Below are 25622 nucleotides of genomic sequence, written 5' to 3'. Positions count from 1 at the left end.
CTGTATATATTGTACTGATCGTCTGGAAGTCTCGCTACCAGTGATTGTGTTGTTTCACGGCGATATCTGCTTATCTGAATGTTTCCTCTGCAGGACAAAGTGGCTCAGGTGACTGCCTGCCCCAGGCTGTGCTCAGCTGCTTCTCGTGGAAAGATATTGTCCCCCTCCTCCGTAACAATGGCACAACCACATCATTGTCTCAAACATCACTTGCAACACCTCAGCTAAAAGCAAAACTAAGGACATGCTAATCCTAGAAGGGAGGGAATTGGAAAAGAGCGGTGTGTTAGGATCAGTAACAATTTTGCTCTGACTGCTGTTGGAAAGAACACTCCTATTTCCCTATTTGTGTCTGTGTTTAAAAGAAAAAGAGGAAAAAATCCATTTCTAATCTGTGTCACAGCAGAAAAAAAGCCAAGAGCGATCTTTGTGAACCTTAAATGGTCTGGAATGAGAAGGTTATGGCACTCAACTTTAAAACTTAATTTTATGTCTGGATTGTCAGCTGATCTTTAGAGATTTGACTTGGCATTATTGGAGGTGGAAAATCAGGGATAAAAAATGACTTCCTTCTTCTTTTTCATTGGTAACACTTTCTTTAGAATGTCGGACGCAATTGGAAATTTTCCTATCAGGCTCAATTGTTTTCCAGTTTCTCATTTCATTTTGTTCCGTTTTTAAATCTTCTGAGTTGAATTGAATGCGGGTAATATAAATAAATAATGTGTATGTATGGATGGGTATGTATTTCTCTTGTGGAAAAAGAGGGCTCTTTTGGAGGAGCGTATGACATCTGAATTTTAATCTAAATTTAGGCAGGGTAAGTGAGCACCCCCAGAGACTGGTGTGTCTATCAAAAAGGACTCACGTAGCATGTGTGTTCCATTAAACATTTCTATTAGCATGTATTATGTAAATACACCTGCATACGTTAAGGAGGAAACTACCAAGGTGCTATTAAGGCAGTAAACTGAAACAATGTGCTACAGCCATGGAAGCTACTATGGATGCTTGCTTATCTCTCTACTTGTAAGCTGTTTAAAGTGGCTGTCACTCTTTCTTTGCAGTTGTCCATTGTAGAAGTATCTCCTCTTTTCTCACTGGAAATCTGGTTCCCAGTTCCTGAAGTTATATTTGGCTTCCTGGCATCATTGGCTGCTTGGCAGCTGACTTTTTCCAGATAGAAAAAATCACTTTCTTCACAATCTGGTATGTTGCAGGTTAACTGCGTGTTCTGCCTATGATGGGAAATGAAAGGGATATTTTGGTTTGCTAACAAAGTTAGAAAGCTGTTGTGTGAGTTACTTCTGGTGAGTCGGCGTGTGCCAATTGTTTTGTAATAATGCTCATGACTTCATAGGAGAAGGAAGACAATAAGTAATTAAGTAACATACCTTAAAGATCTCTGCAATTTCCTCCATACAGTTTTTATGGTACAAACATTTTGTAGTCAAAATACTTACATCAGGGCAGCATAATAGGAAAGTTCTGCAAGTTCTCTGCTTTGAGAGTTACACAACTGTATACAGTGGATCATGCGTGTTTTAGTGTTATACAAACACACTGTGAATAAATTTTATTTGCACTTAGGAGAATGACATCTTTTCATGTTGATAACTGTTCAACTATTCTGAATATCTGGATAATCTATAGTTTTCCATGCTTTGTAGTTTATATTAGTCCTACTCCAGTGAAATAGGTAGAATGTTTCCTTAATAAGAAAGCTTCATGTGTTTGCGGTGAAGTGCGGGGGGGGGGGGGGGGGGGGGGGGGGGGGGGGGGAGGAAGGATTTTTTTAGCTTGCAATACAAAATAAGACAATAAGTCACCTGTAATTCACCCTCAAGGACGCTAAGAAGAAATAGCAGATCATCACGAGAGAGGTCCTCTCTTTTCTTGAAAGAACTTCTTTGCTTTTTCTCAGCTTTAGGGCTTCTTATGATGGTGCTGGCTTGGGGCACATCATCTTTCTCCTTTGACCTTCTTTGCACATTCCCTTTCCCACTGTAACCTGTCTCTTCTTTATGGTGGCCTTTTGGCCTTTGTTGGCACGGCTTTGGTCTGGTTGGGCTTTCTGCACTGTTACTTCTGGAGCGCATGGTTTCTCCGTCTGAAGCTGAAGGAAAGGAGGGAATAAAATAAAAGTTTTAACTGACAGAGAATATAACAATCTTATGCTATTTTATGGTGGTGTCCTTCCCTCCTGACTGGTAGTTTCTCCTCCCACACTGAGCTCCTTGTCTTTTGAAAGGAGCTGACAGCCTCGCAGGAACCAACAGGACTGAACTGTCATCCTTACTGGGTGTCGAGTGGCAGTGAAGGGAGACTTACCTAGTCCTGTACATCTGGAAAAATCTCTTGGCTAACACTTGCAAAGGCAGCACCCTTAGTAGCAATACTGCAAGCAACACTGCAGAACAGATTTCCCATCTGAGAGACAGTGTATGCTGTCAGCCTTTCAGGTGAGTCCTTCTGTGATAGGGCAAACTAAGCTTTAGAAGGTTTTCATTAGGAAGATCTTTCTGTCGTATTTCCCTTATTTGATATCAGAGTTTTCTTTTTCATTCTCTTTCCAAGGAAGAACTCAAAAGCGATCCTCTGCTACTTTGAGTTGTGTTCCTCCTAGTTTATGAAGCATAGAGGTTAGTATGTCCAGACTGTTAGGCATGAGCCTCACCATACCCCTCATTCCCTAGTGATCACAGTGCCTCCCTGTTAACCATACAGTGTGAAGTCTCACTGCTTCTTTGCTGCTACACTCTGAGGCCATCACACAGGTGTTAGCACTTCACCACCAAGGGAAGCTTAGCCTAGCTTGTCCCTTTTGAAGTGCCCCTGTTACATAAATACACTGTAATGCCTGTGCAGACAAATTACTAATGCTGTATAAATATTGACCTCAGAAACTCTGTTTTGCTTATGATTGCTACAATGAAGGTATGAATGGATTATAATCCACCTCTACAGAAATACTGTGTTGTGGTCATGGATACAGTTTAGCAGACAAAAGCCCAATCATGTGATTGGAAGGGGAAATTATGTACATTCCAAATACAAATAAAGCACATTCTTTTCATATTAAAGTATGAAGCCAATTGCTGGAAGTTGTATTGGTGAAAGCTTATTGGTCATTACTTTGCAAAAGAACAAGGAAAGAAAGGCTTGAGCTCAACAGCAGCTGTTTGACTTGAAGTGATGATTGTCACCATAAAATTGTTATGACCCATGGGGGGCAGGAAATTATTGTGCTGCTTTTTGGCCATACAGCTCTGTGGCTGATAAAGTTCTTTCAGAGCTCCCCCTTCAGCAGGGTTCTGAATCTAAGTCTTGAACAACACTCTACAGCCATGCTCTTTAACCATGGTAATTTTCCACGGACTCCTATAAGCACATCCTTTTGCAAGAACAGAGGAAGGGGAAACACATTTTGTTTGGTATGAATGGTGGTTGAAATCTTGCAAACCACATTTGTCTACACAACTAGCACTAACATTCAGTGCTTCAGTACCACGGCAAAAATGGTCACATTTGTTTCTAAAACAGCAGTTCAGCCAAAACCCCTTGGCTGAATACATAGAATATTTTTAGAATATTTTGGGAAATTACAGTGTCAATGCATCTGAAGTGATGGGAGAAATGAAGGTTTTGTCTTTCCTAAAGATCTCTTCCCATCAAAATTTTATGATTTAGTTTACTGTCACTTCTTTCACTGAGGTCTGCTTATTTGGCTTGCTCATTTTTTGTATCTTGCTTACAGAATGTTGCTACTTTGGAAAGTGACTGTTGATTTGCTTTCAGCTTCAAGTGCTGCATGTCTGCTTGGTTTTCGTATGTGGGTTAATGGCCAGTGGTTGTAGCATCAGAGCCGTGAGCTGTGAGTTAAATCAGATAACCTGAACTCACTTTAGGCTCGTCCATGCTCTTTGATGATGCAGGCACAGGATGCAATGAAACGTGTAAATAGCCCACAAAGTCCTTCCATTTTTTCCCCTCATGTACCAGGTGCAGCAGCACGCTTGATTGGATATCAGGCTGTCAGACTTGTGACCAGTGTCAACATAGCATTCTTCACTGAATGGAAGTGGAACAGATGCATAACAAAGAGATTCTTGCTTTTCCAAGTTACTTTTCTTGGTTGACTGCACTAGAAACAGAATTCTGAACTTGAAAGGGCACAAGTCTCAGCAATACTGATAAGATGGACATCTGCCGCCTGCTATTTTCTTACATTATATACATTCTCTTGGCTTCAAAGCCACATTCTATGCACAGTTTTCACAGCTGAGGAGGGCTTGTGATGACTTCTGAGCCTGTTGTGCCTGCTTCTTGATCTGGTAGGTCAGTCCTTATTACACTGACAAAAGGCACTCGGTGCCTGAGAAGGTCAGCCCGCCTGCTGATTAGTTCACCCTCCTACTGAGTTGGTGCCTTTGCAGAATCCCAAAGGGGATTTTACTTTTCTCATTGAGCAGCCATTACCTACACTTCATTTGCATTTTGTTCTGGCATTTCTGAATGCTGGGGTCTACTATTAAACCTGCTAATGCCAATGGTTATCAGATTCAGCAATGAACACAAATGATTAAAGAGTGAAGTGGCATACTAAGTGTATGCTTTAAGCACTTCTTTTATTGGCAAAAGAGACACAATCTGGTATTAGTAGGCTGCTTTACTGCTATGCTCCTTATTTATTCATTCATTTAGTCTTTCTTATTACCTGTACGTTACCTGGCATTCTTACTGTCTGTTGTGCTGCATGCTTACATAATAATGATAGTACTAATAATGTGTTCGAAGGATGCAGATATGACAGACTTGGAGTAGGGTGGAATGTTTCTTTTTTGCTCAATGGATACTTAATAATTTGAACTTATGTTTGAATTAAAATGAAGGTATCAAATATCCATTTATTTTTTTTTTTTCCCAGTTCTGAATTAGAAGCTATTGTACTTGAAGCTGTCTGCATGTGGTCTGATGCTATTGCATCAAGATTGAAAGGGACCATCCTGATCACAAAGTCACACCTCCTGATATCACAAACCATCATGTGCTGGGTATTTAATTCAGATGAATCACTGGACAGGACCTCAGAACTGTGCTCTTGTACTCTCTTTGCCACAGGATGCTCTAACAAACCAACTTTTAGCTGTGTTTTTTTAACTTTACTACCCGTGAGTGTGCTGACGTTAATATTCTGCAGTACTGTTCTTTGAGTCCTGATACAGGCTGTCTATTCTACTGAAGAGTTTGCAGCAGTATCTTGCTTGATATCACAAGGTGATGATTTCCAGGCCTGGTAGATTCAATGCAGCTTGGTAGATTGGTCCCAGTTTCAAAAATGGAGCAAGGGTGATGCTTACATTGAAACATTCTGGTAAGCCAAACTATTGCAAGCAACATTCTCAGCAAAATTTGAATCTATTCTTAGCATTCATGTTTTTGTTCTTTTTATAGTTTGTTTCTCATTCTGTATTCTAAAGAGCTTGCTCATCTCTGAATGTCTATGCTGCCTTCCTGCATATAAAGGAAACATTTTCTCTTAGAGATGTGTATGTAATCTGAGGGATCAAAATATACTTTCCTGAAGAGCCAGATGATTAAATGACCAAATGTTTCTATGATGTTAACTTGGTCTCCACCCTCTCAATCATATTCTGAAGGAGATGAAACTGCGTTTGTCTCTTTGGCAGCAGCGAACAAGCAGGTGGTTCAGAAATCCTTCCACTTTTGTGGGAAAAACTGAAACATCCGTCAGAGATGACTTCATCACAGACACCAAAGGGTTTTAAGAGGCATCCATTATTTTTCCATCTATTTTTCCCTTTACTATTTTCTCTTTAGGTAGTGACTGACTTATGAGCTAAGAAAATCCGTCACAGGACCAAATCTTCTCTTAATCCCAGGGTAAGGATCCTGAATAGCAGAGAAATTTCTTTTTCTTCCAGAAATCCATGACTAAGCAAGGAATCAGTCTCTGTTTTTTAACATCTCTTAAAGTGATATAATAATGCTTTTGATTTGCTGAAATATATAAGGACTCTACCAATTCTACCAAACCTTTGGGACTGAAGAGATTATTGCTCAGTGTGTCAGTGTTATGGGAGAGCACAAAAGCACATCTTCTCTTTCAAAAAGAGACATGGAACCTTCTTTTCACCACTATGAATGTGCTTTTAAGTACTCGCCTTATTTGTTACAGGGCATTTCTTGCATGACCATGTAGAAAAGCTGCTGTGAAGCATCGTGCTCAGCTTGGAGTGCCATGTAACTGTCTGAGGACAAATTAATCTTCTGTCCCAGTTCTCTTGCCTTCTTGAGTGGCCATGTGCCAGGTATTGTGCAGGCAGAGGAAGGGGCTTTTGGCAAGTGGCCACATCCTGTGTTCTGCCAGAGAAAGCAGTAGGTTTGTCTTGTTCTCTTTCTGTAGTTCTGGTGTGGCCTGTGGGCAAACTATTGAACCATGCTGAGCAACAAGAAGAAATGAAAACTTCATCTTATTAATTGGAATCCCAGGATCTGGCCATTTTGTGGCATCATGGAGCCTTTTCTGAAGCTGATACTTTCTGACAGAATGCGTTTCTTAGTTATTGGGACTTTCAAGTGGAGAATGCAGAGCTTTGTGGTAGTTTGGCACTACTTCCAAAGATACAGCCCTTCCTTTTGGGCAGACTGTTTTAGCATTTTCCTTGAAAACCATTTGCAGTGGCATCTATCCAGAATCTTGTTCTCTTGTAGCAAGGCTGATTACCTCATTGGGACTGTGCTCTTATTCATAGTAGATTCTTGTGCTGTTTTGGTGCATGTGCTGGGCAGTAAATGAGAAGAGCCTTCTTTCCTGTAATGGGTTCTTCACCCAAGGACTCTGGAATAAATACACTTTTCCATCTTGGCATGGAAATTGCAAGATTAAACTGCTTTTCTGGGAAAACTGATGAGGGAGTGCTTACCTGCTTAGCCTGATCCATCTGTTGGCATGTGGAGTCACAGGGAGTCAAGTGGGAGGAAGACAGAATAGATTAGAAGTCTGCTTTCCTCTCATGGAATCTTTTCAAATCTTGGTCTTTGAAGCCCTCAGGAGTCCTGAAGGAACAGTGCTGTCATTGTTCAGAAGAGGAATTACTCAGATGGGAAGAAAATCTGGATTCAACAGAGGATGTAAACACTCCTGGACAGGAAAAGTGCATGGGTGAAAGCTGGATGTCATTTTTCTGTTCATCATGACTTATGTTCTCTTGACTATGTGACAGGTTTCTCATCCCCTGTAGTTAGGAAGCCTATTCTGAGGAGGTGAAATGCTGTTTTGGAGAATGTTAGAGAACTGTCACATTAGTTACTTCGCTGATGGCAAAGGTGTTGTACAACTTCCACTATCTCTTGTCTCCCATTCCAGTGATTTGGCATTTTGCACATATACAGTGATTGGACTCCCTGTTGTATTACGTAAAACTTCTTTGACAAAAATGGAGTGGTTGCTTTGAAACCACAAAGACTTGGATTCCACACAGGTTCCAGTTTGGAGAACAGTTTTGTTTTCTGACAGGGGCTGAACTCCATTTGTCATTGAACTCCATTCGCCCAGTGTAGCTAATGGGCAAAGGCACTCCCATCACTTTCTCCTCTTGCTAAACCCTCAGTCTCTCTCTTCCACAGGCTCTTTGTGAATCCAGTTCTCCTAGTTTGATGTCCGACATATTGGCAAAGTTGATGGTAGCCTTGGAAAACCACAGTATTTGTATCACTTTATATGTAGGCAGTTTTTGTAGAAATGGGTCAGACACAGTGGATTTTTTGGAGCTGATTTATCTTCTCAGTGAGGGACTACACATGCCACAAGGGCAGAATGCACAGATTGGGTTTTAGTTTTAGTGGAAGAATGACTGTGGAGATGTGGACCCTGAACATGCTGCTGCAGTGAAACAGCACTAGTACAATTCCATTTTCATGTGTTCAGAAGTTTGAAGAGGAATCAAGAATAAAAGTAAAAGAGCTCGATTTTCTTCAGTGTTCTACTTTTGGGAATTGAGAGTTGTGTGGAATTTTGTGCAATTACACTGAAGTACTCCTGATTGATTAACATGGGGGACTTTTTCTCTGTTTGTTTGCTTGGGTTTCATTATTCTTTTTTTGTAAAGTGAAATGTTCAACATTTGTCTTTTAATTAGACTCTGTTTCGGAGGGCATGTGTAAAAAATGTTACTATAACATCAATTCAGAGTGTTCAATATGGGAAACTACAATTCTGTGTTATGTGTTTGTCAGTAAAAAAGTTAACCTTGCAGTTGTCTGTATGACAAAGCTTTGGTAGTAAATTACACTGAAATCAAATTCGGCAGTTTCAATTTCAACAAAATGAATTTACTCTCCAAACATGCAATTTTCTTATGTTTTATGAGCATAAAAACCAGTTAACATTATTTAATGCAGTGATTGTGGTTTAATACTTAATATTCTGCTGCTGTAATTTCGGCTTCAGTGCATAATTATTCTATAGTTACAGCATTATCCGAAGTGAATAATAGTGCTGCATGGGAAGAAAATGTTAGTATCTTAGATACTATTTACTTAAATTCAGGTGTTTTTTTTCCTGCATATCCCGAGATTATCTGAACTGCAGATATTTACATAGCAAGAAAATTCAGCTCCAATTTAAGTACTACAGTGCACATAATGAAATTTATTAAAAAGAAAAGAGAACAAAGAGAAAGAAGAAAGAGAAGGTTTTCTACTGACCTGTCTTTGGTTGTCTACACATCCTAAGTGATATTAGACCCACTCTCCTTCTTCATTCCCTTTGCCTTTCCCACAGCTCCTCCCGTTTCCTCTGCAACCACCAGAACAGCCCCACATTCCTAATGCATCTTCAGCATTCTCCTCTCTGCCATTCACAAACCCGCTGCTCTCTGCACAGCTTCCAGGAGGGCACTAAGGCAAAGGCAGCAGCTTCTGTGGCTGGGGCTGAAACCAACGTTTCAGTTTTTGCTCACTGTGGCAGTCTCTTATCTCTTTCTTCTGGCTCCAGTCTTCCTGGACTTTTTGTGTCATCAAATTTTATATATATATATATGCACTTTTTATATAGTTGCCTCTCCCCAAAACCTCTCATTTTCCTCCAAGTTGGACAGTCATAGAATCATAGAATTACCCAGGTTGGAAAAGACCTTGAAGATCATCCAGTCCAATCACAGTCTAACCTAACCATAGTACCCTAACTCTAACAACCTTCTGCTAAATCGTATCCTTGAGCACCACATCCAAACAGCTCTTAAACACATCCAGGGCCGGCCACTCAACCACCTCCCTGGGGAGGTTACACTGGAATAGGTTACTACACTTGCTACATGGTCTTGAACACCTCCAGGGATGGAGCATCCGCAACCTCTCTGGGCAAAAGGAGAAGCCATCTTCAGTTCCATTTTAGTCATTTTTGATCTTGGTATTTGCATGGAACCCATGCAATGGGCTCTAGATAACACAGTGAGTACTACCAGGACTATACCTCCAAAGTCAGTATATGTTAATTTTCTTTTAGTGTGTTTCTGACAATCATAGCTTTGTTGAGACAGTTCTTTGTGTGGGTGGGTTCTTGCAGTATTGCTGTTCTCCACACATGAAAATAAGCCACAGGCTTTTAAATATCCTGAGAAAAGTTCCTTCAAAGAAAGATCAAAAGTCTTTATGAATGTCTGAGGAAGCTGCAAGGATGCCTCTCTTGTGAACTCATGTCTGTGGGGTGATGACTGAGACCATCAGTTCCATTATTCCATGGACATGATCATTTGCAACCTATTATGAGTGCAGAAGTATTGCTTGAAGAAGGAGCAGGCAGGGGAATCTACAAAATGCCTTCTGACTTTACCAAGATATAAATTAAAAAAAAAACCAAAAAACAATAAACCAAACTCTGCTGCTTTTGTCATTGTATTGTGTGCAACGATCGAGTTCAAACAGTTGTCTTTGACACAACATGTTCACTAATTCAGTATAAGTGCTAATGGATTGACGTTTTTAATACAGAATTTTATCTGCTTTTGTGCCTATTGCGATTATGTGAACTGTCCAGATGTGGCTTTCAAGGCTTCAAAGAAATGGTGTACTTGATTATTTTGGGGTTTTGTTTGTATTAAGTTTGGTTTGCCCTAATTTTTCATTGTCTGTTTCCACACCTAAGTGATACAGAATTTATATTAACCAGACTTTGAAATTTTGTGTACCTCTTGCTTATCTGGAATTTCCCACCTTTAGACAGCTTTCAGGGCAACAATTTGACTTTTGTTCTTCCCATACTACATTTAGACGATTGGACTGGATGATCTTTTAGGTCATTTTCAACCTTGGTGATTCTATGATTTCCTTACTTTTTTTTTTTTTTTTTTTTTTTTTTTTTTTTTTTGTAATACCTGCTTGACTTCCTAAACTGCATCTTCTCTACATCAGAGCAATGCTTTGTGTGCTATCTGGTAGTGGAAAATACTTAGAGAAACTGTTGCTTTGTCAGTAGCTCCAGTTCTCTTCTTGCCTCGGGGCTAGAAACACTAATGAACAGTGCCCCATATCTCTGCCACCCTGTCCCACTGCTACTCTCTTGTGCCGTCACTGAGCTTGTGAGGACTGATGGCACGTTGTGACTTTCATGAGCACTCCAAGGCTGCAGGCTACTGTAGCTCTTGACAAGTTTTGAGAATGCTTTTGTTGCTAGAATTAACTTAAAGATGAACCTGCTGCTGTGTTGATCTTTTGAATCAAGTATCTCTTTATAACTAGAATTTGGATTTGTGTTTTTAGTTGTTTTGGAGGCTTTTTTTCTTTTGTTTTGGTTGACTTTTACTGGGTTTTTGTTGTTGTTTTTATTCTGGTTCATTCTGGTCCAATCTGCTCATTTTGTGGCAGCAGGATTCTCTTAATAATCTGCACGCAACTGAAAGCAAAGGAAACGTGAGCTGCCAGGTAGATTCTCAAGTCGGCTTTGTAGTTGGTTTTATGTTTTTGAAGAACGTTTCATTGAGTTTGATATTGCCTGAAGTAAGCCAAAGTAAAATTATGACTTTGAGTGATGGCTTATATATATATATTTTTATTGTTCTTATTAATTGGTGACTGCGGCTATGTGCATTTGCCAGGAAAAAGTGAAAAGGAGAGAGTTTGAAAAGTAAGTGAACGGAGTGAAATTGATTTTTGTATGTGTTCAGATTACAGATTTTACTAGCCATGACATTCATTATTGTAACGGCTTACGGTTTGGGACATTCAGCTCCCATAGGAATATACTCTACTCTGATGACGCAACCTTGGAAAATGCAATAAAAATGCACTGGAAACCACAGCTTTCTAATAGGAAGTTTCTTAAAAGTTATAAAGTTAAATTGCCTCCACATAGAAAAAAGGAATTGGAATGAAGTTCAGTAAGTGAAGTAGATGGACCTCCTGTGTGTCCCTAACTACCTTCTTTTTCCCCTCCTTGCTTGAAATTTTGTCCTGAGGCCATATGCTGTGCTTTGGCATGGAGCAGATGGAGAAAATATGTATATTCTTCTCATTGCTCCGTAAGGACGCCACAGTTCCACTGCACGAGCTTCATGCTCAAAAGCAGCTGCTTTCTGTCCACAGCTGGGACTTCTCCTGGGTTTGGTTATACCGTGAGCCCTCTGGAGCAGGGCCAGAGCAGGGCAGGCTGGAGAGGTGTCACAGAGCACATGCTGTCCTTTGTTCCTTTCTTTGTTTTTCCACTTGTTCAAATCAAATAAGGCTCTGGCCAGCTTCTGGGCCAGTTTTCAATGGGAACTGAGGAAAGGGATTTTCCAGGCGTGAAGGGATGTGTGGGCATTTTAAAAGGTTGTGATGTTTGCAGAAGGTCTAAGGGCGGTCTGCAGCCTAGGTGCAGGAGGAGACGCCATACCCCCGTATAGGCCACTCTGCATACCTGCTTATCTATTTGAAATTATGGTAATCAAATCTACCATAAAAACAAAATCTTGATATCCCAGTCTTCATAGACCAAGCCTTGACAACCCCCAGCACCAGTTGCCATCTGCTCAGCTGGAGGTAATTTCCCTGGCTGCTGGCACCAGAGGGACTCACAGGGAGCTCACCAGCCTGTTCACCATGATGGTGACAGGCTGTGATGGAACAGGATGCAGGCAAGGTAAGAAGCAAGTGCTGCAAAAGAAGCCTTTCTGCTGATGGTGTTCAGCATTGCAGTGATCACAGGAAGATTTTGGAAGGAAGCACTGCCTGAGCAGCATGCACCATCAGTGAGGTGATCTGTCAGTGAGCAGCTTGTTTTGGTCTCATCTGCAGCCACGTTAGGTTCTCCTAGTGGTATCTTCTTGGCAGCGGTGGCCAGGTATGCAATTTCTTAGGTGTGCTGAGAAAGGCATGAGCATGTAACTATCAATATTTGCATTTACATGCAAGTCCTTCCTAGCAAAGTAGTGAGTCATATCCTGCGGGCACACACAGGGCCTCCTTAGAGCTGCTGTTTAGTAAGGCTTCTCTGGCATTATTTTATCTGAAGCTAATATTTAGCTCCTGGGAGTACTGTGCCTCTTCTACATGTCAACAGTGCTAATTTGTTATAAGTCATGTCAGGAAATTAATGCCACTTATGAAAATAGCTGTGTACCACATCTGAACATATCCTCCAAACTCAGCGTTACACAAGAACACGTCTCTCTGATAAGCATATATGAAAAAAATACACTTCCTATTCAAACTTCATATATATAAGTTTGTTTGTGAACGTTTGCTTAGCAATCAAAAAAATAAAATAATAATAATAATTCCAGAGTAGCCCCATATGATTTCTGAATCGCTGTTGATTGGTTGTAAAGGTGTTCCTTCTTACCCACAGTGAGTGTGGGCCTCATGATCACACATTCCTATGCATTAATAGTATTTATGTTCTTACTCTACGAGGATAATTTTTTCTTATCACTTTATTCCAAACAATTCCATTTTGAGTAAATGAACAAGTATCTCGAAGTGTTAACAATGGAGCGGATTCACCCTGATTAAAACAGTACACAGGCCTTCAACAGTAAGTTGTGCCTATATGTGCCAACAGCTCTGGTTGATTGATGATCACAGATTCTAAGATTGCTCTGACAGTGAAACTTTATGTTTCCAGCTCACATTTGTGGAGTTGAAATGAAGAGAAGGCTATTAAATGAAAGACTGGAGAACCTGTACTGCATCATTTCATACCAAACAACCATCATCACAGTGTGAATTTCTGCAAGCTGCCCTCTTGCAACTTGGCCTGTTAAAGGCTGTGGAGCTGCATGTGTAAAATTGGATTACAGGATTGAGGACTGTGTTTTTGTGACCCTTATTTCTAGTATAAATCTGAGTAAATGTATTTTCCATTAAGCATTAGTACAAGCGTAGTTGTTAATGAAGGAAACAACTCTAGTGACAGTAAGATATTTTCACCTTACTTTAAGCGTTAGTCATTTCCTTGCTGGATATCTAGAAAAAAAGAAAACAACATTTAACATCCACCCTAAAAATCAGTGGAATGGGAGAGGGGGAGGTATTTTCATGATGCGTGAGAAGTAATACTGACTGTCCAGATTGGCTTATAGGGTATCAGAGCTGAAGGGTGGGGAGAAGAAAAATGCTTACATATGATAAAAAGTAAAGTAAATCATGGCTCATAACAGTGTTAGTAATAATGACAGTAAAACTGTTCTATCTTATACACTGATCTTTATTTTCTTACCTTATGTATGTCTTAGGTAGACTATATACATTAATACTCAAGGATTTTCATGGGTGATATTGTTTTTGTCATAATTTCTGGGAGTTTTCTTTTTTTGCAGTTCAGGGATGCAGACCTGAAACTTACTCAGCTATTTAAGATTGTTTATTTACTTACATATAATTATAGAATCATAGAATTGCTCCGGTTGGAAAAGACCTTAAAGATCATCAAGTCCAACCACAACCTAACCATACTACCCTAACTCTAACAACCCACCACTGAATCAATAGAATGCGTATGGCTGCAAGCAAATGCTCTAGCAGTAAATAACAGGGCTTAAGCATCAGAATTTGTTTCAGGAAATGTAATTAAAATGGAATAGTTTTAAGTTGCCTTTCTACTCTCCAAGAAAGTTAAATAAAATCTTCAGTCTTTTTTGAGCAAAATGAAAACAGGTTTTTGGAAATGCATATTCCAATTCTAATGTTGTTTTATCAGTACTTGAAGGATGATACATATTAGATCCTAGACTTAGTTCTTAAATGCCTCTAAACAAATTGACAAGAGTGATTGCTTCATTCAGAAATCTGGTCATCTTTACCTCAAAGCATCTGCATTCTGCAGTTCAGAATGAGATTGTTGCTGTGAGAGCATTGCAGTGCACCGTGTCTCTTCAGGGTCTGAATGATGAAAAAGCCTTGTGGCAAATTCTTGTGGTGTTCTTCATATAGCCATAAAACCAACAGTATCCCAGCTGATGTCCTTTATGTTCTGTGATCAGCAGGATTTGTCAGAGATGTGGGGTTTTAAGGATCTGGACTAGATATAATTCAGTTTAGCAAGTTGAACTTGATGCTAAATGCTTACTATTGTTCAGGGCCCGTAAAAATAGTTTGGGGGCTTAGTCAGAACTACAGTAATAAATATAGTGTGCAAGCTTTGAAAAAAAATAAGAAGAAGAACAGGATCCTGTGAAGTTATACAGGCCACCTGTGCAAGACATAACCCTGAGGAGATTTAAGGCCGTCTTCCCTAGGGGCTAGTACAATACTTGTCAGAAAGAGTTTTGTTGAATTTGCATCTGCCTCACTAAATGTGGACCCTGGTCATCCCCTCCCCTGCTTGTCAGGTGTAGCAGAGGCAGCACTGGGGCTGTTGTCTCATGCCTGGAGCAGTAATGCCTGTCAGTCTGGCTCCTGAGGGATCCCCAGCCGCTGGCAGTGTCCCCTGTGGGATGGACAGTCCTGGCTGGGCACATGCTCACCACTGTGTGCTGGAGCACATCTCTGCACCATGAGGGAGTGGGGCTGCCCAGCAGAGAAGCTGGAGGATGGAGGATATGCCAGGAAGGGGCCTTGGTGAGATGTGTATAGCAGCTTTGGGAAGTGGCCACTATTAGTGGCATTTAATCTTTATTTTACAGAAGCTGTACATGTTGGTATTTTAGGATGAACAACATCAAGTGTCTGGAAGCCTGAGAGTAATGCTGCATCTTATATATTTACATGTATAAATAAAAATATGCTTATGAACACTTACTGTCAGGGAAAATGGTGAGGACTGAGACCATGACACTTTGTAGGACACTGAATTCAGAGGCTGGCTGGTAAAGTCCCTAAGCACAGAACTGAGAGAACTCCAATTCACTTGGATTACCAGTGCTTTGTCTGCTGGGACTACCAGACCATGACTGTTGAAATAGGAAAGAAAATGGAGATGTGGCACCTGATTTAGGGCTCAGAAATCCTGAATGACACACAAAGTATATGGAAATAAACATTTTCTCATGGTGTGATAGTCAGGAGACACTCCATGACTTGATTTGACACCATTCAAACAGTCACAAGACTAAAACAAAGTCAAGTACTTCCTTGCGCAGCACACATTCATACTATAGTAGTGCAGTGGGATAACACAAAGGCCAGAAGCAGTAAGTTCAGTAAGAAGATTCGTGGAGGATCGGTTCAGTTGTGATTGCTTAGCAGGTTGCTCTGGAGACAGCTTAAATCATAGCTGAGGGCAGGCTAGGAGGAAGATCACTCTGATGATGTTCTCTTTTTCTCCTTGGCCAAGCATCTGTCTTGGCCCCTGGCAGGAAGGTTTTGGAGTTCAACTGCTGGATTTTTTTCTGTGTTTATTCTTTGGTAGAGGTGAGGCTACTTCTTCTCTAGTACCTTTTAAAACCGGATAGTGAAATACATTTTGTTGCACTGATTATTTACAGCAGGGAGTCAGGCTAACTTTGCCTTGCGATATTGTATGTAATCATCAGTTACAGCTGTCACAAGTCATTATTTCCATGAAGAACAGTGATTCATCTTTCCATGAGTCGTCAAGAGATCTCACTGTGGGAGTGAAATTTTAACTCATGTCACCATTCTGGAAGGGGAAATACTTGAGTTACAAATGGAGACAAGACATGATGTTTGGGTACATGTGTTTTCAGTTGAACGGGGTTGTCTTTAAGAACTTCTGTCTCTTTCCAAAGTGTTTTGAGTGAATTTAGTGTTTGTTCACTGCTAGCATCAGCATAGTTATTGCACAGGAAGAAAGCTTGCTGTGGTGCGCTCTGCCATGTGAAGGCCCATGAATGCTGGAAATCTTGGAAAGAGCAGGTATTTGGAAAAGAGAATGTAGGGATCTAGCCCTTAATAAATCCAGTGTATCACAAGTTACTTCGCACTTTGGTTATGCCCCTGTGTTGATTTTGTTGCTTTTGTTTTCTTTTGCCTCGGTTGTCTTTTTCATACCCATTATACAAAGACTGCAGGGGAGTTGGAATGGAATTTGGAAATATCTGAAATCCAAATGTCACAGTTTTATAAAAAGAATAAATATGTTAACAAAGAGCATCTGTATCAACTTGGGGTAACATTGTGCATATTTTGAAGTATTGTATTTCTCAGGAAGAGGTATCTTTTATGTGAATGTCAGTTCCAGCTCTGAATCAAAGGACAGTATTCTGAGAGGTCTTTGAATCCCTACCATAATAGGACGTAATGCTTAGACCTGCCCTCTAAGAGCTTAATTTTGTTCAGTATTTCTCCCATATTCTAGCTTTTGTAGCTAGGAAGTCCCTGAAGTGATTCTTCACAGCATAAGCCCTTTTGCTGAAGAGTCTTTTTACAGACTTGGGGTTCACGAGCTTTGTGAAGCCACATGGGTGATGACAGTCAGAGAAGCACTGTGAGAATGTTTTCAATCTACTTTATCTTTTGGTGTTTCTGGCAGCACTCTATAGCTTAGGCAATGGTTGTGGTAAGAGGCAATTAAATTGATGTTAAGACCAAGTTGATTTGACATGTTTTTTAACCAAGTGTTTATTAGTTGAAATAATCTTGGGCGTTTTTTGGCATAATTTATGTTTGAGTGGGAACTTGACTCATTCTCAGAAGTCTGTGTGTATTTGAGCACGTTAAGCTGGTGTTACCAAGTGGAACGGTGGGAGGCTTTGGCTTATGTTTAAGGAGTATGAACCAAAGCTCCTACCTTGCTGCCTCCAGAGCTACAAAAATATTAATAGAAATCAGAGATGCAAGAAAAAATGTATTCCATATAGCCTGTCAACTTGCCAGTTCTGGCTTTTTCCTCAGGCTACTTTCCACTGTTTTGTTCCATCTGGTTTTAAGGATCACAAGGGATGAGACTTCCTCTGCATTACTTTGGAAATTATTTTGCAGTCCTCATAAGATTTGGTGAAGTTTTTCCCCCGAAGCCTCTTTTATATTTCCCAGTCCTTAGATTTCTGTGACAGAACCTGCACCCGGACTGTCAGGGGTTGCCTGCCTGTTAGCTTTGGCAAAATGATTCGTGCTCCGCTCTTGCTGCTCTTTCTGGTTTTGTTTAACAGTTTGAAATGGTGAACATTTACATGCTTCAAATTACAAGTGTTTTAAGGTGGGCATTGGGTTGCTTTCTGCAGAAGGGTGCTGTGAACATTTTAAGCCAACCTGCGTGGTTAAGTGAAATAGCTGTAGCTGCTAGGATGTCTTTTCCACATTCTTTTTTGTTTCCCTCAGACCTATTCCCTGCATAGAGCTGGTGTCTCTTACATCTTCCAGTGTTGTTTCCTTCATTTTTCTATACCTGATGCCTCTTTTCTTTACTGTTGAGGTGCTTTTGCATAAACTCTGTGATAGCCCCATGAAAAGGTCCATTATAGCCTACAGAATTATTCAGACACTTTAAGCTATATTAAATAAAGTCTCTGATTCAACAGTGGAAGGAAAAAAACCATAATTTAAGCTGCTGATTGGACAGTTTTTCTCCATTTCATCAAAGAGAATTTGTCCCTGAAGAATGAGTTGAAAGTATCTCAAGAGGTAGGGGCCAGTGCATACAGAACACAAGACAACATTGATTTGTACTGTTTGAAGAGCCTTCAAGAGTATTGTAGTTCTTGTCATTGGTTCAAAACCCCAAATGTTTCTGGTCTGTTATCATGGAATTAGTCTCCTCTATTTCATATATATACATGTATATATATATACACACATATCCTCTAATCAGTATAGCTATGGAAAAAAATAGGGGATTGAGGCAACTGAGAAACAAATGTAAATAACAGTATACATGTTTTCAGTTTTGGCTTTGGGAGGTTACATATTTTCTTGATTCCTAAGAATTAGTAAGTCTTGTTTGCTCTATAAAGAGGGATGTAGGCTAATAGAAACCACAAGGCATGAGCTTTATGCAGGGGTCTCTTATGCTGAAACAGCACAGATAGAATTACCAGTGAATGTACAGTTCTCAAATGCTTCTAGATTTCTGGAGCTAGAAAGGCAGGAAGATTTTGACCTTCTAAAACAGTTGCTTCCTAAATGAATTTGTAATACCTGTTCAGGGGTCTTGGCAAGGAAATGATGTTTGACAACTTCAAAATTCTTTACAGGAGCTGTTGGAATCCTGAGCTGTGTCCTGATACCTGCAGGCACTTCCAGGTTGTCTGTGGGCCTTACTCCTTCATAATCTGATTTGCAATATCACTCTCAGTTTAGAGGAGAGGAGTTGGACAAAGTCTACAAAACATGGCAATTTTGCCCATTTAGCTAGAAATATCATTTTTTCCTGGTTCTTAGCTCAGTTGTCTTAACTCACGTAGCTTCTTGTGGCAGAGATGCCAAACCAGGTGAGATGCCAGAAATGGCCAAATACAGGGTTCCTTATGTATTTAATAACTAAGTGATTTGCAGATCCTTTGTTAGGATCAACAGCTTTGCCTTACTTGAGTCCATCTGTCTCTTCCCAGCACTAAATTATTTTAGAGACTATCCAAAAAGTAAAGAAAACAACAAAGCAACACATAAAAACATACCACTCCTGTTACTGTGGTGCTACATGATAATTATCAGCTTAAATGAAGCATGTCTTAGCCATCTCACTAATTGTCAGTGTGCCCTTAGCTCATTAAGAATAGTTTATGCTGCATTCATCCTGATGATTTTGTTCAAGGCTTGGGAGAAATCAAGCCAAACTTGACTCATCCAACTTCTGTTACACTGAGTTGGACTTTCAGGCCACTTCTGTCAGTTGTCCATAACTGTGTGGTAACCACAGAATCATGGGGTTTTATAAAGGAACTCCCTTTTTTGGTCAGAAAGAGGGGAAATGGACCCAGAGTTCTTCTGCCTGCAGTATTGATCCGAGGTTGTGACGAACAATCTGTTTAGTTGAGAGCAGCATAATGTTTATTGCAAGACAACTTCACACAACATTAGGAGGCTGTCATTTGACTCTTGAACCCAGTGAAATCTGGAAATCTCTAACATTCTCATTTGTTACTGTATTTTGTTTGCTTTTCCTGGGGGTACAATTGAGTTAATTTCTTCTGTGTTGGCTCCCTTCTCGTATCAGCCTTTAGCTTTCTATGTACAATAAGGTGCACTGTGGCAGCTGCCTTTTGAAAAGCTGCTGTTTGGAAAGGAGCAGAGAGGGCAGCCCTGCAGACCTGCACACACATGCACTGCGTCTGTATACGCCCTAGCCCAGGTGGGGACAGAAGCAGCCAAAGGCATTTGAGTGCTTTTGCAAGACAAGATGACTTTGGGGAAAGACTTTTTTTTCCTTTCTTCTTTCTTTCTTTTTTTTTTTTTTTTTTTTTCCCAAGGTGAGTTTGTAAATGCCTTGTTGGATCTGGTCTGCACCCTGAAGTGTTGCAGTGCAATAATAGATTAACTGAGTTGCTGGCTGCCAAACCCTTGTGAAGTATGAATGGTACACAGCCTGAGGAGGAACACCTCTCTGTTAGAACTCTTCCAACCCTAATATTGTAAGCAAATAATGATTTAAATCACAGATGCATCATAGTATCCTTGAAATAAGTTGTATACGAGGTCTGCTTGACAAAAACTTAGAAGATGAACATGACTCACATGAAGGCATTGTGATAAAGGGAAGTAAGGAGATGTGGAAATCACGTTACCAGAACACTGGTGCAGCATAATCATGCTGTTTGTTTCTCATCAGTCTCATAGCAGGCTTATTAAAACATCTTCACACTCTGTGGTGCTGCTCTCTTTCTGCCTTTGTCCTACCACAGTAAATGTGGTAGGACAAAGTGGTAACCTGAACATTCTTTCTTGCTGATTTAATGAAAATATGGGCATGTTTGATACAAGTCAATCTCATACATTGAAAGATTCATTCATTCACTCAGCTATTGCTAGCGATTATGGGACCACCATTTCATGAACAAGTTAAAATGCTTCATAACGGCCCTCCTGACTTGAGAAAGCCTGTTTTAAAACTACGGGAGGTTTTGTGATGCTGTTTGGGATGGAAGTTATAAGCACATTATCTCTAAGCTCTGCTTTAACTCAGAGTATGTTTTCCCACTAAAACAGGTTTAGTTGAGCTTTACTGGTCATGTTGACCAGCTGTACAATTTCATTTGCTGAGAGCTAGCCAAGTGGATCTCAGTGGAATGATGCTGATAAACCTTACTGCTTTAAACCCATCTCTCTCTCTCTCTGCTGTTCTCAATGTAATGTCTAATGATACCTACAAAGGTGGTATCACTTCTCCATTTTATGTAATGAGGCTTGTTCATGTTCTTTTCCATTTTTGCTTACCTGAAAAGCTCGGTCTTTTATTTCCCTCAGTTAAGCACCTGGAGATTGTTCTATGGAAGGCATCTCATGCACCCTGAAATGTCATTGCTACTGTGGTGTTCCTGTAAGACTGTGAAGTCTGTTCTGATGAGGAAGTGAATGAGTTAAGGACTTTGGAGTCCCAAACAAATGCTGTCAAGTATCCCTACAATTCTAGCTTACCTCACTCTTGTCAAACAACAGTGATAATATCCAAAAACAGGTGCAAGACGGGAGGTGTTGCAGGAAGCTGTGTTTCATACAAAGGCATCAGAAATGTGCGCTCTCAAAGGGCCACTTATAGTAAGATCCATATTAATTCAAAGAGAACAGTATAATTCCGGAATGTGTTTTCAGAAACATTTTTTTCTGTCCAAAATAACACTGTTTGTTTTTCTAGTGTACAAATGGCAAAAGCAGACAAGTTATCCACTCTCTGTTTTTAAAGTAATGAGATAGCTGCCTATGCAAGCTTACTTTTTTAAACATGAGGAAGATTTGGTTACAAGATATTAATAGTCTACAAAATTACCTGGGAAAAGTACCCAGTTTTCCAGATTATTTTCATCTTATCTAAAAACTAACATGAGAAATTAGCTTTTTTTTTTTTTTTTTCCCAACCCTCATTGCGCCCACTTAAAAACGTGCATAAGTAAATGAATAAATAAATAAGTCCTACCAGTACAGATCTCTTTGTCTTGATAGTTAGGGATATTTCCCTAAATTTCCTTTGATGTGTCCAGAATCGTCTCTTTTGTAATATGAATCTGTAATGAAATGTAGAAGTCAATGTAATTATTATTATTATTTTTTAAAGCGTAAGTAAATATTGCTTTTATCAAACATAAGTAAATAGATGAGATCCAGTAAGGATACTGCCAAGGTTATGCACTTATAGTATGCTCTTCTGACTTAGTTCTTTGAAGGCTGACGCATGCCTGTAATAATAGTAATATCAATTGCTGCTATTTAATCTCTGACTTTTGTTAATTCAAAGACTTGTTCCCTCAATGCTTGCTTCTGTTTTCTTCTTTAGTTTCAAAAATATTTCTTTACTGTGACAGGGAGAGAACAAATTGTTGACTTAAGTTCTACGCATTTGGGAGTTCAGTGATCATGGAGTTAGGTCACTGTTGTAGCCATCTTTAGCAGAGTCTATCCCATAGCCAGGCAGAAACAGGAGTGGAAAGAATACCACAGTATTGATGTTGAATTATATGCAAGTAACCATCTTATTCATGGAGATGTGGCCGTGTAACTCAGTTAAAGCACAATATGAACTGAAGGCAGGCCCCGGAAAGACCTCAGTGAAACTGAACTTGATTCTGTTGTATGCTGAAGAGTAGAATGAATGTAATCTGCATTTATAGATGATGTTCCAAGGACTTAACAGAAGAGAAAAGGAAGGAAAGTGGGAGTACTTGGAGACAGGAAGCCAATTTTTTTTTCTGTTTGCTAGTAACAGCTCACTTAACATAAGCTCAAGACTTGTTTCAAACTGGATTATGCTTTATATTTACTCACTGTTTTTGAAAGTTAATGCCAAGAGTGAAAGCCACTTAATGTATTTCTAGTATTAAATCATCTGATGGGTAATGATAGAGTAGACAGAGAAGGTACCAGTTAATCTGCATTAGCTCATGAGTTCTGGATAACTTCTTGAACTCTTAGATTTCTGAAGTTCTACCAGGCTGTGTCAGTTTTTCTCTGCTTTACTGATGTGATGAACTGTTTCCTCTACTGTGTCAATGTCAGGTCATTTCCAGTAATATCTTTATATTGTTTTCCAGATAATATGCCATTTAATCACTTTTCTGTAAAGCTGTAAAGGAAGAAGTACCGTATAAGGCAACAAGTACCATAACAGTTTTAATAATAGCATTCAGGAGTTTTTTTAGATTATAGACGTATCATATTCTTACTTCAGTTTTATGCATTTTTCCTTTGTAACTTTACAGATGCAAGACTTTACATCTGTGATGGCATTATGGTTTAAGCTCATTAACTTCTGAACCACAGAAGTGAGGCTGTAAAGTCAACCAGGGCAAACATTTTGAGGAGCCTTTATTGCTGAGTGGTTACTGAAGAAATTACAGGAGAGAGATAAAAAAAAGATAAAAGCTGACACATCCCTTTTTTATGAACTGTTGGTGAAAATAATGCTACTAAGAAAGCTTCTGTGAAGGGCTGTATAAATATACACCTTGCAAAGGCATCCAGCAGTGTAAAGTATGGGAAAGGATGTCAGTTCATCAGCCTTTCTCCATGACTTCAGGTTTTTTGATTGCATGTTTTCTTTTGACTAACAACAATATGAATATAAGGAAATTCCTTGTGTCTGCTTTGAAGAAGAAAAGAAAAAATTCGACTTGTCAGTACAGTACTGTTAGATATTTTATGAGATATTTTCGTCTTTAGCCAGAGCAAGCAGTGTAAGGCAGTATTAGACACAAATCGCTGTACTTGTTAAGAAGGAAGAAAGGAAACTTTCTCACATAGCTTTCACAGATATTTAGGTCATAATATGATAATATAATGTCACTTGATGCACTGTCATATAACTTGATTATTAATTCAAACAATCAAATAGCTTTTAACAATGTTAAGTCACTCTTTGAGTAATGGCTTGCCACAAGTTTATTTTTTGGCTTTGTGGTGTTGTCTGGCAACTGCAGAGAGGTTTGTTCCATGTCCCAATCCCTTCCAAGATGTGATGAGTTTTTCTCTTCCATTCATAATTCTCACCAGGTCTGTGACTATCCATTTTTGATGTCACAGTATTCTAATCTTCAGCATCTTTAGGCACCCACCTGGAGCATTACTGTAGGAATTTCTCGCCTTATCCAATGTATAGAATACTTGACACCTGAGTTCATCATCTGTGAATGAAATCTAGGAATCTAGAATGAACTGTTGCTGCTATACCTCTAAGAGGCCCCATGGTGTGCATGCAGTGTACAGGAGGACAACATCTTGCTGCTCTACTTGAAAAATCTGCGTATTTGTCACCAAAGAGAGTAGAACTTTGGTTTATTTTTTAATCATTTAAACTGTCAAATTAAGATTTTTATTCAATCCATGTTTTAACCTTTGCTGTTAGTGGGGAAATGAAGATAAGTGAAAGAAGGCCTGGCATAGATGGCTTGGAAGCAACAATTTAGTGTGTAAAATGATATGTGAATGTGGAAATGCTCAAAATGTCAAAATATCAACACACTGCTGTCACTAGCATACTTGGAATACGAGCTACATACATATAGTAAAAAGCTCAAGTACTGAAGTATATGGGGCCTGTGCAAGTCCCACTTCCTCGTTGCAGCTGAAGTAAGGCAATGTTTTGAAGGAACGAGGCTGTATTTAAGATATTTAGACACACCTTCCCTTAAATGATTGCAATCAAATACCGAAGTCATTCCGGTGTTGGCTCATCTTTGCACATTATAGGCTGTGTGCCCTTTTCGTAATGCATGCTCTGATGCCAGAAGTCAGGCAGGAGTGTGTGTCCAGTGTTAAGTGGGTTGTGCTCATTCCTCCTACATGCCTTTCTAGAGCCTGTGCTAGTGAAGTGCATGTGAATGCCCATGAGAGTCTATCATGCAAGCAAACAAATGCTACATCTAAGCTGTAAGTCAAATTCTGAGACCCCATGTTGAGACGTGGTTGTGGAAGGAAGCAGTGCCACAGAGAAGGAAAAGGCCTGGAAGGACCATGTGTGAGACACTCAAGAATGTGAAAAGCTCTCTTCACCCTTCTGAGTGTGCATAGAGGCACACACAGCCTCGCCCCATGGGACAGATAAATTATGCATTGGAGAGAAGTTCTGGGAGCTCTGTCTTTCTGCACAGTGTATGGGTCATTTGGAGCAGACTAATGACTTCCTCGAAGGGGGCAGAGGTCAGTTTAAAATTCTTAGGTGTAGTACGTAATGCAAATTATTGGCAGGTTTGGAAGATATCATTAAAGCCTTCATTAGGGAAGGACTTTGTTGTTACTGAAGATAAGGCTTTGGATGTAGGGTGGGAAGGGGTCTGTTTGCTAGATGTGTCTGAAATGGGTTTGTTTTGAAAGGCACCTCTAGATTAGGCTTAACAAATTCTGATCCTGGTTTATATTCTGCAGGGCACCTGAAAATGAAAATCGTGGTTTATCAGAGGGCAGGTTTCCCCAGAGCGCTCATAGACTAGAACGTATGTACAGTGCATATTCCATAGAATGTGCATTAAGCTGTTGGCATTGTCTCCCTTAATCTTTTTCTTCATTCCGGTAAGTCTTAAATTAAGAAAGAATGAAGCAGTCGCACACACCCCTACCCAAATCCTGTCTTGTGAAACCGTTCTTAACACCTTTGCTGAATGAGGCACAAACATGACGCTCACCAACCTACGGTTTCTGGCACACCCTGTTTATCTACGCAGGGACTCTTCCGAGCGATTTTTCACTGTTTGTTGCCTACATAGTCTTAAACCGTCCTTCAAAAAACTGTTGAGAAAGGGAATAGCTATGAAACAGACCACTGCCTATTTCAGATTGAAGATTACTGGCATTTTTCTTCACATGATATCGAACAGCTATCAGGAGCAAAACAGTTGTGTGCTTGTCTCAACATTGACTTGAAAGATATATAGAAAGATATATAGAAAGATAATGTTGACTTGGAAAGGGATATATCCATTTATGTACATTGAGAAAACCTTCAGAACATCTTGATTTCAGTTTTAAGATAGATTGAGTCCTACAGTCATGGCACAAGAGAGAGGCTTTCCATATTGTGTAGCATGTTGTATTTTCTTTGATGTTATCTCATATTCCACTAATATTTTGATGAATTGTTTTAA

General features: G+C 39.8%; 2 protein-coding genes across 4 annotated transcripts in view; one reads left to right on the top strand and one right to left on the bottom strand.

Moving 5' to 3' along the window:
- CMSS1 (cms1 ribosomal small subunit homolog) overlaps positions 1-25622 on the top strand; it is a 208215-nt gene that overhangs the window by 73933 nt on the left and 108660 nt on the right. The gene's annotated exons all lie outside the window — the stretch shown is intronic.
- FILIP1L (filamin A interacting protein 1 like) overlaps positions 1-25622 on the bottom strand; it is a 178407-nt gene that overhangs the window by 71298 nt on the left and 81487 nt on the right. For 2 of the 3 annotated variants that reach the window (XM_015876727.2, XM_032447722.1), the window contains one exon: positions 1830-2116. In XM_015876727.2, coding sequence (XP_015732213.1) covers positions 1830-2116 — 287 coding nt within the window. Of the gene's footprint in view, positions 1-1829; positions 2117-21466; positions 21555-25622 lie in introns of all 3 variants that reach the window. The other variant, XM_032447718.1, reaches the window with a different exon arrangement.

The sequence above is a fragment of the Coturnix japonica genome, chromosome 1, assembly GCF_001577835.2.
Source record: "Coturnix japonica isolate 7356 chromosome 1, Coturnix japonica 2.1, whole genome shotgun sequence".
NCBI classification, from domain to species: domain Eukaryota; kingdom Metazoa; phylum Chordata; class Aves; order Galliformes; family Phasianidae; genus Coturnix; species Coturnix japonica.
This window is presented reverse-complemented; position numbering and strand designations above follow the sequence as displayed.